The sequence below is a fragment of the Alexandromys fortis genome, unplaced genomic scaffold (genome assembly GCF_014885135.2).
Source record: "Alexandromys fortis isolate MF-2015 unplaced genomic scaffold, M_Fortis_MF-2015_v1.1 scaffold_5, whole genome shotgun sequence".
Taxonomy (NCBI): domain Eukaryota; kingdom Metazoa; phylum Chordata; class Mammalia; order Rodentia; family Cricetidae; genus Alexandromys; species Alexandromys fortis.
In genome coordinates, this window is record NW_026067924.1 from 9,605,697 (window position 1) to 9,614,593 (window position 8,897).

At 50.7% G+C, this 8,897-nt stretch overlaps 1 protein-coding gene across 1 annotated transcript; it reads right to left on the reverse strand.

Annotated features, from left to right (window-relative positions):
- Positions 1-537: 537 nt before the first annotated feature.
- Positions 538-3,283, reverse strand: Foxq1 (forkhead box Q1). Its single transcript, XM_050142757.1, has one exon. The coding sequence runs from the start codon at positions 2,577-2,579 to the stop codon at positions 1,377-1,379; it is 1,203 nt and encodes a 400-aa protein (XP_049998714.1). The 5' UTR covers positions 2,580-3,283; the 3' UTR covers positions 538-1,376.
- Positions 3,284-8,897: the final 5,614 nt, after the last annotated feature.

Here is an 8,897-nt window from a genome sequence, read left to right on the forward strand (position 1 = left end):
TTCCAGAGTGCGCAAACTATTAGGGACCTGTTGCTTTTGAGCTTACCAAGAAATCAATGTCCACACCTACGTGTTCACACCCAGGCAAATGTTTTAGTTCACTAAGAGGTAGTTTTGTTTTGATAAAAAAAAAAAACACTGACATTCAAGTTGCCCTGAAAATTGCCTGAAGACAATTTTGGTGGTTTGAATTAATTCTATGCCAAGATCCAGTTTCAAGCTTCAGTCAACTGACTTGAAAATGTTCACCTGACTATAAGCTCATTGCATAGTTCAACAGGCCTGCTTAAAGAGTCTTAGGGGAGCGAGACAGGCAGATCTATGCCTTGTGCTAACACCTGCATGTCTTTGATCTAGGGAACCCTATTGATGGAAGGCCTATCCTGGATATTGTAAAGCAATATCTGAAAATAAAACCACAAATATTTTGATCCCAGTATGAAGTTTTCTGAGACTCAACTCTGAACCCATTTTTTTTTGGGGGGGGAACTTGTGGTAAAAATCTCTACCCCAATCTATCACCACAAAGTGTTTTGTAGATCAATTGTAAATTTTATTAAAAAAACAAGCAGTATGCCTGGGCTTCATAAAATTTATACATGAATATATACACAGACACAAATAATATTAAAATAAAAATCACACTTGGTTTCATGTGGTGGTGGCCCTGGCACCCCACAAACATAATGTTAACTTCTCCTTTAAAGAAATTGCTTGGCCCAAGAAGACCACAGTTAGGTAACCACTAATAAAGCTGTAGCCGTTGCCTGCAACATTTCAATTCAGGTTCCAAAAATATATAAATAATTTAATTACAAAACCCAACAACATTTCCCCCTTTTTTTTTGGCACAGTGAAGCATTGGTTGGTAGCAGAGAAAATGTCCGAAGACTGACAGCTCTCTCACATTCAGTCACGCCTGTGAACACCGCATGCGCACACCCAACGGGGCCCCCAAACCCCAAACAGTAGTCATATCATTTATCCCATGGAGTGGTTCCCTGATGTACTTTTTTTCTTTTTTTGAGGGTGGGAAAGATAAATCAGTGGAAGGTGCAACAAAAATAGTAGGAGTAGGAGGGAGAGGAAAGCTTTTATGCAGGAAAGGACAGGCTTGGCCAAAAAAATAGAAAAGAACGGCTTTGATCCTCCTTACAAAAGACAAAGGAAACTATTCCGGACTAAGTTAAAACACTTGGGTCAAAATGCTTAACTTTAAGGCACGTCTGAAGGAGATTTAAAAACAAAAACAAAACAAACAACTCTATTCCTCTGGAAAGTGGAAGGTGCACAGCCTTGGAGCCTGCATAGCAACCTCCTCAACAAATGGAGTCCCCGATCCTACCCCAGGCCCTCTGCTGAGCTCAGAGCTCATTTCAAGCTAGCAGCGTCTCCACCGGGTAGGACAGGTGCGGGCCCGGACCGCAGGCCGAAGCCGCCTGCAGGGTCGCGGGCAGCCGTAGGGGGCAGTACAGGTGCGCCGCGCCGCCTGTCTCGGGACCTCGGAATGGCTTGGTTGCGGTGGCGGCGGGGGACAGGGGTGCCAGCAGCAGGGGCGCTGCGGGCTGCACCTCGGCTCCGCGCGACGCCAGCTGCGTGGGCTCGCCCGCGCCGTAGGCACAGAGAGGCAGCAGGGAGCCGCCCGGCGCCGCGGGAAGGAGCGCGGGGTAGGCGCGCAGCGGTGGGCAGGGAGCCGCTCCCCAGGGCAGCTGTACCCCTAGAGCCGCGTCGCCGTCGCGGCGGCTGCGGAACGGCTTGCTGAGGATACTGTCGATGGCGAAGGAGCTGGAGAACTTGCTCGCCGGGCTGGAGCGCTCCTCCTGGCGAGCAGGCGAGCGCGCGATCGGGGAGGACCCGGCGGCAGGCGCGGGCTGCGGGGTCCCGGCGGGTCCGGGTGGGGCTTCCTCGGGTCGCAGCCCCGACGCGGGGACTGTCGTTCGGTGGCTGAGGCGCTTGCGGCGGCGGCGGAAGACCCCGTCAGCGAAGGTGTATTCGCTGTTGGGGTTGAGCATCCAGTAGTTGTCCTTGCCCCAGGGCCGCGAGGGGTCGCGCAGCACCTTGACGAAGCAGTCATTGAGAGAGAGGTTGTGGCGCACGGAGTTGCGCCAGCCGGTGTAGCTGCCCCGGAAAAAGGGGAACTTGCCCATGAGGTACTCGTTGATCTCGGCCAGTGTCAGGCGTCCGCCCGCGGAGTCGCGGATGGCCATAGCGATGAGCGCGATGTAGGAGTACGGGGGCTTGGGTCGCCGCGTGTAGGGCTTGCTGCGCGCGCCCTCGCCGCTGCCCACGCTGCCCGCGCACGGCCCTGTCGCGGAGGCCTGCGCTCTGCAGTCGGCCACCTCGGAACCGTCCTGGGAGCTGGGCCCGCCACCCGAGCTCCTCTCGCCGCCACCGCCCTCCAGATTCCCCGCACCGCCGTCCGCCGCTGGGCTGTTGGCCGCGCAGTCCCCGTCAGAGCCTAACGAGTCGTCGCCAGCCGCAGACAGCGGAGATGGCGCGTCGCTGCTGCCGGCCCCCTCCAGATCACTGCCCGTCTTGTCCCCGTGGGCGGCGCGTGGGGCGAACACCTCCAATTTCATGCCGGCGCTGGTGCTTCTCCGTCCGGCGCTGTACCCCTTTCCTGCGAGGTCGTAGGAAGCGAGTGGCACGCGGGGTGGTGATCTCGCGGGCCGGAGGTACCGCTCCTGCCTCTTTCTGAGAGCGGCACTTTTCCGTAGGAAAGTCCTTTTCCGCTGGAATGTTATTTTTTGGAAGGGTTGTGAGTACTGGATGTATTGAGGGTAGGAGAAGCAGAAGTTGGTGCAGTACTGTCCTTACTCCGAGGTTTAGAGATTTTAGGCGGAAAGAAAGCGAGGGATGAGGGGCCACCCGGCGGAGCGGGTGCCAGGGCAACCTCGGGATTCCGTTCTGGGAGGAAGAAACCGGCGCATCTGCTATCCGTCCAGGCGTCCAGAAGGATTTCTTCGTTGGACGTCCAGATCTCAGGCAGGCGTCCTCCAGGCACCGAGCTGACGTCCGATGGCGTACCCGCTACTCTTGAGGATAAGACTTCTTTAGCCTCGAGAGCCCATGGAACCCAGTCTTCGAGGCCACCGCGTCCGCAGCCGCCGTGCCACCGCCAGCGTCCCGGGCAGCATGTCCGCGCTGGCCGGCCGCAGCAGAATCTCGCCTCCACCTTCGGTCCGGCCCAATATAACCCTGCGGCGGCTCGGCGGGGGCGTGGCCTGGGCGCCCACGGTCAGGGGGTGGGGGAACAAGGTGGCCGCCGCTCCCCCGGACGCTCACCAGGCCGAGGCCACGCGGCGGCGCGGCCACTGAGTCTCTCGGGGCGCAGGTTGTTTGTTTTGGGTCTGGCCGGCCCCGCCCTCCTGGTCTCACCAATAGGGAGCGAGCGCGCGGCTGGGGTGTGCGCCTGTGCGGCCGCCCCGCCCGTCCCGCCGCGCAGGTAGGAGCTCCTGGCCCCCAGCGGCCACCCTGGGGGTTTCTGCTCCTTGGGGATTCACTGAGAGATCGTGCTACTCTACCCCGTAGAGCTGACACATTTTGGTACTCCCATGGGGATTCCTAAAACGGCCGGGTTGAGGGACTGGGACTTTGCCTAGGTCTGGCCGCCATCCTGAGCTGCGTGTGGCGTGCGGTTTTTTTTTTTTTTTTTTTTTTTTTTTTTTTTTTTTTTTTTTTTTTTTTCAAGAGCCACCAAAACCCCAAAGGGGTGTTCTTAAGAAAGCAAACCCCTCTGGTGATGGCTGAATTGTCTAACTGCAGAAACCTCACTGAACAACCTTTGCATTGACCTCTTGGAGCCTCGTGCCCTTCTTATGATTCCTTTCCATGGCTAACTTTCCCCCTTGTAACAATGAACAAACCCTGGGCTTGAAATTATGAGCCTTTTTGGTTGATCGTGCCTCTTGCTCCTTAGCCAGCCTCCGACTTTCACTTTTATTTTGTCATACCTGGCTGGAGGCTCTGGGGAGAGAGGCAACGCCCCATTCTTCTGCGGGAAAGACGGGAAAGACTGCGTTGTGAGAAGGGTGCCAGGCTCTGCCTGCACTTGAGTCCTTTTACAGAGCCCACAGCCTTACAGTTCCTGGGGTTGGCAATCAACAAGAATCACAGGAGGGCGTGTGTTCTTTGGGGCCTCAGCCAAGAGCAAAGAATGTTTACCGCCATTTGTCTTCAACTATCCTCTAGGATTTGCCTTGGCTTCAGTGGCACTGGTGTCGGACAGGAAAGCAGGAAAGGAGGCCCTTTCTATCCCCGGGACTCTCCGGACCTGCGCCAACTCGGTGTCAATACTCCAAGAAAAGGGGGCCTTGGACCGGGAAGAGTGCACTTCTGACCCTATGCCTACTGCCAGCTTCCTCCTTCTTCCTGCTTTTGTTGCAAATAGCTTGGAGGCTGCGACAATGTGGGAGCGCATCTTTGAAGTTTTTTTATTACTTTCCACCATTTGTGTGGAAAACATGCACTAGCTTCTCTCATCTTCAGTCAAGAAGCTGTAAAGGCATTCACAATGCAGTGGGGATGACAGCCAGGGAGGAATCTGATATTTTATCTTATGGATTACATTACTGTTTACTATCTGGTGTGCAGCTAAAACTGTGTGTGTTGGTGGAGGGGAATGGCTCCCTCCAATCCCGGAAAGGAGCTACCTTCGAGAGTTTTGCCTTAGCTCTAACCTGAGAACGGATGGTTCTCAGGTCCTGGCCAAAGAAGTGAGAAGTGGGAAGAGGAATTAGCCCAACAAGGAGGCAAGGCATTGCTTTGGCCAGGGATAAAAGACGTTCTTAATGAAGGTTGTCCTTGTTTGAACTCTGGGGGTAGGCAGGGCAGGACAGGAGGACTCATTCCTGTTTCAGTGGAGGAGATATATCTAGGAGGGTTGAGACTCAGAAAGGTCATGAGGAGATTCCAAGTCTGGGATCACTGGTGGTTGCCAGGTAGGGTAGCCCACCTCACTCCCAGTTCCTAAACACTAATCTAGAAAGAAAAAAATTTAATCCCTAAAACAATGATTTATTTAGTAGACTGGGATAGTCTCCCATTGGAAACACTGACATCTTGTTTTGTGCATCAGGATAGTGAAGAGCCTTGTAGTACAATGATCGCAGAGCCATCCAACAGTTTTCTCTCTTCTCCTCTGTGTTAGGCCAGTTGCATTCTACAAGACTCAATACCTAGAAACTGGGTTCACTTAGTCCCATAATTCTTCTGGTTCAGTGGGTCCCCAAGAGGCTTCCTGCTGATTATACTTCCTGGACATGAAGCACATGTAGCCCAGAATTATGGAAACGACTGGGTTTCTTTCCCTTACTAACCTTTGTCAGCAGTCATATTGGATCTAAAGGGAAGGTAAACTTAAAACAGCCTTCGGTTGGAGACCTGGGACCCCACGTAAATGTGCAGTATAATTTGACTAGGAAGGAGAAGCTTCAGGTATAAAGAAAGGGCTACTGCCAGGAGTCCCAGGGTAAAATGTTAAGTAGTTTCTTGGGCTCAGAGACGACCTGGCTTGGGGCCCAGGAGTTAGGTAGCTGAAAAGGGGCTCTGCAAGAACAGACAAAGCCTGGCCCTTTTGTTCCCCTGGATTGGGTGAAAACACTGAAGAAGGACAGTGCTTGGCTGGCTCTCTGTTCTGGCCACGTCTTTCTAGTTGGAGGGGTGGTTTATCTTGTGGATGCTGAGGACTATGAAAGCATTGGTACAGAAACCAGTGTGGGCATGGCACTAGTGGCTATGGCCCAGGTAGCCTTACATATCCTTCCCCTACTTCTTTTCAAAGGCGTTTACATAGTCCCAAGCCCGTTTGTTGTCTCGTCTTGGTTGAGCAGCCTCCTTTTGGCCCTCTGGCTGGAGGTGTGCTTGAATCCAAGAATCCTGGTCTCTGTCTAGGGTGACTGACCAGATGCCAGCTCCAGTTTGTGCTTCATGTCCAGGGACTACAACCAACAGGGGACTTCTTGGGGAGCCATTCGACTGAAATTACTGGGCTAACTGAACCCAGTTACTAGGTGGTGGGTTTTGCAGAATGCAAGTGGCCGAGAGGCAGGCCTAAAAATGGTGGAGAAGAGAGAAAACGGCTAAAGAAAAATTGGGAAAAGATGAAAAATAGATTATCTAGGGCAAGACAGAGTTAGAGATGTTTGAGAAAGTGACCTGATTCTGGAACCTAGAGACAAAGTCCTAATTACTATAGCGTGGTGTGGGAAGGTATTCTCCAGGAAACAAAGAAAGCCCCGGGCTTCTTTATTACAATAGGATCCCAGCTTTGATCCTGGGGGGCATTGATCCAGCCTTCAATCCTGACCAGATCTGAGGAATTTTCATTGCTCAGATTTAGTCCAGTTTTGTTATTGTCTAATGTTTTTTGAACTTTCAATTTGAAAAGCAGAATAGACACCTTTTGAGTATCTTTGCCATAAGTTAACTCTAGTCTTTAAAACTCTTAACTTTGAGGTTGCTATTTCTAGAGTAAGTTAAAAATCGGACCTTTCCTGATGTTTATCATGGGATGAGGCCTGCTTCTTCATGAAGTGACTCTCACCTTTCAGAAGAGGGCTGGCATGCTGATGTTATAGACTGTGAGGATGGCTCAGGCAGTAAGATGCAAGTCTAAGGACCCGAGTTCAGTTCCCCAAACCAACGTGAAAATAAAGCCGGGTCTGGTGGCAAACAATTTTAATTCCAGAGCTGGGAGGGCAGAGACAGGTAGATCCCTAGGACTCACCAGGCAGCGTGTACTTGGTTAGCTCTAGGCCAGTGAGAAACCATGTCTTAAAATAAATAAACACAAACAAAGCAGATACCCAAGAAGTCGCCTTTAACCTCCACACTCATTTGCATAGGCCCGTTCATACCCACACACACCTATGCACAAGCACACACATGAACATACACAGACACACAGAGCAATAATACGAACACTAGCACTAATACTAATAATATCCTCAGTCACCAGATTTTAGACTCTTCTAGGTGCTTTTTGTGTCTTCGAGTTTAAGGAGATCATTTTTGGAGGGAGAGACTGTTTTTGGAATCCCAGATGGTGGATTTTCTGGAGGCTAACCCAGAAAAGTTGCCAGGTGTAAAGAAAACCAGGAAAGGGAGAAGAAAGTCCCTGGGTGAACGAGCCATTTCCTTCGGCCATTTACTCCTAATCTATGGCCAGCACCCTAACCTCTATTCTGGAAAGAGAAAGTCACCAAGCCTCCTGCTTGGACACCTGGTGGGACTGGATAGTTGTGTTGTCTGGAGGGACAGAGTATATTTAGCAGATGATGTAAGAAAGGTTGTGATGTTTTTTGATCACATAGAGATGCATGTTGGTGGAGGTGTGGGCAAGCCAGCTCCAAAGCTGCGAGCATGGGAGAGCTGTCCCCATTACTCATCTGTCACGTGGTGGCATTAGTAGGGGAGAGATGGACCCCCTCCCCGCAGTCATCAACACCTGAGGCAGATGGGAGAACTGGCTCTGAGGTCCTAGGGGTGTTGGCCCTGCCCCTCAGCAGCTACAGCACTCAAGAGTGGTCCCTACCCCACTCCTGTAGCACAGTAGAGCTGGCCCTGATAGGGTAGGTGCAGGAGAGCCTGCCCTGAGGATGTGAAAGCAGAACTGGCCCTGCCCCTTGCTCACAGCTGCAGGGGGTGAAGTAGCCAGGGCAACACAGCAGAGCTCATCCTGATGGTCAGGCCAAGGGAGAGCTGGTGGGCTGGCCAACCCGGCAACTACCCAGGCCCAGAACCAGGGTTATGAGCTGATCCACCCCAACATCCACCACATCTGTCATCTGCTGGAGCACATGAAGGGACCAGTCCTGCAGACCTAATGCTGCAAGATCTCCACGACGCAGGGCAACAACAGCATAACCAAGAGGAGTCCCAGTGGGGGCCCAGCATTGATAGTATAGCAGACACTAGAGTCCTTGAACCAGACCAATGACTGCAATGAACACTTGCAAGTAAAGTTACACGGATAAAAGGATTTACTGTGTGATCCACTGTGGCATACTACAGCTTCCACAAGATTGATTTTTCTATATTTTTCTTTTACATTTTATTTTATTTAGGGGGACAGATTACAAGGGCAGAGGGCAGATACAAAGGGATGGGGAAATGAATGGGATAGAGATGCATGATGTGAAAGACACAAGGAATAAATAAAAAAGAAAGTTAAGAAAGAAAGGTTGTAGTGGAGCTGTGAAGAAAATTATATTTCTATCTATCATCTATCTATCTATCATCTATCTATCTATCTATCATCTATCTATCTATCTATCTGCTATCATCTATCTATCTCTCTATCTATCATCTATCTATCTATCATCTATCCATTTACAACTATGAAGAATCCATTTATATACTTGTTATAAAGAATTTGGAACATATTTAAAAGATCAGCATTTGTCTGTGAGCGCCTTGTTTGACTATGTCTTCCCCACCGCATTTCTTGTTTTTTTTTTTTTTTTTTTTCCCTGATTGTTTGTTTGTTTTTCCTCTCACAGTGATGGGGCCTGCAAGTGCACTTTGACACTGAACTATAACCTAAGTTTTTGCTTGCTTTTTTTGTTTTTGTTTTTGAGACAGGGTTTTGTCATCCATGCTGGTATAAAGCCAGAGGAAGCAAGCCAGTAAGCAGCACCCCTCCATGGCCTCTGTATCAGTTCCTGCCTCCCGGATCCTGCCCTGCTTGAGTTCCATCCTGACTTCCTTCAGTGATAAACAGCGTTGTGGGAGCATGAGTCAAATAAACCCTTTCCTCCCCAACTTGCTTTGTGGTTATGGTGTCTGTTCATAGCAATGCAAACCCTAACTAAGTCAGGTTGGTACCAGCGTAGTGGGGGCATTGCTGCGACAGACCTGACTGTTTTTTTTTTTTTTTTTTTTTTTTTTTTTTTTTT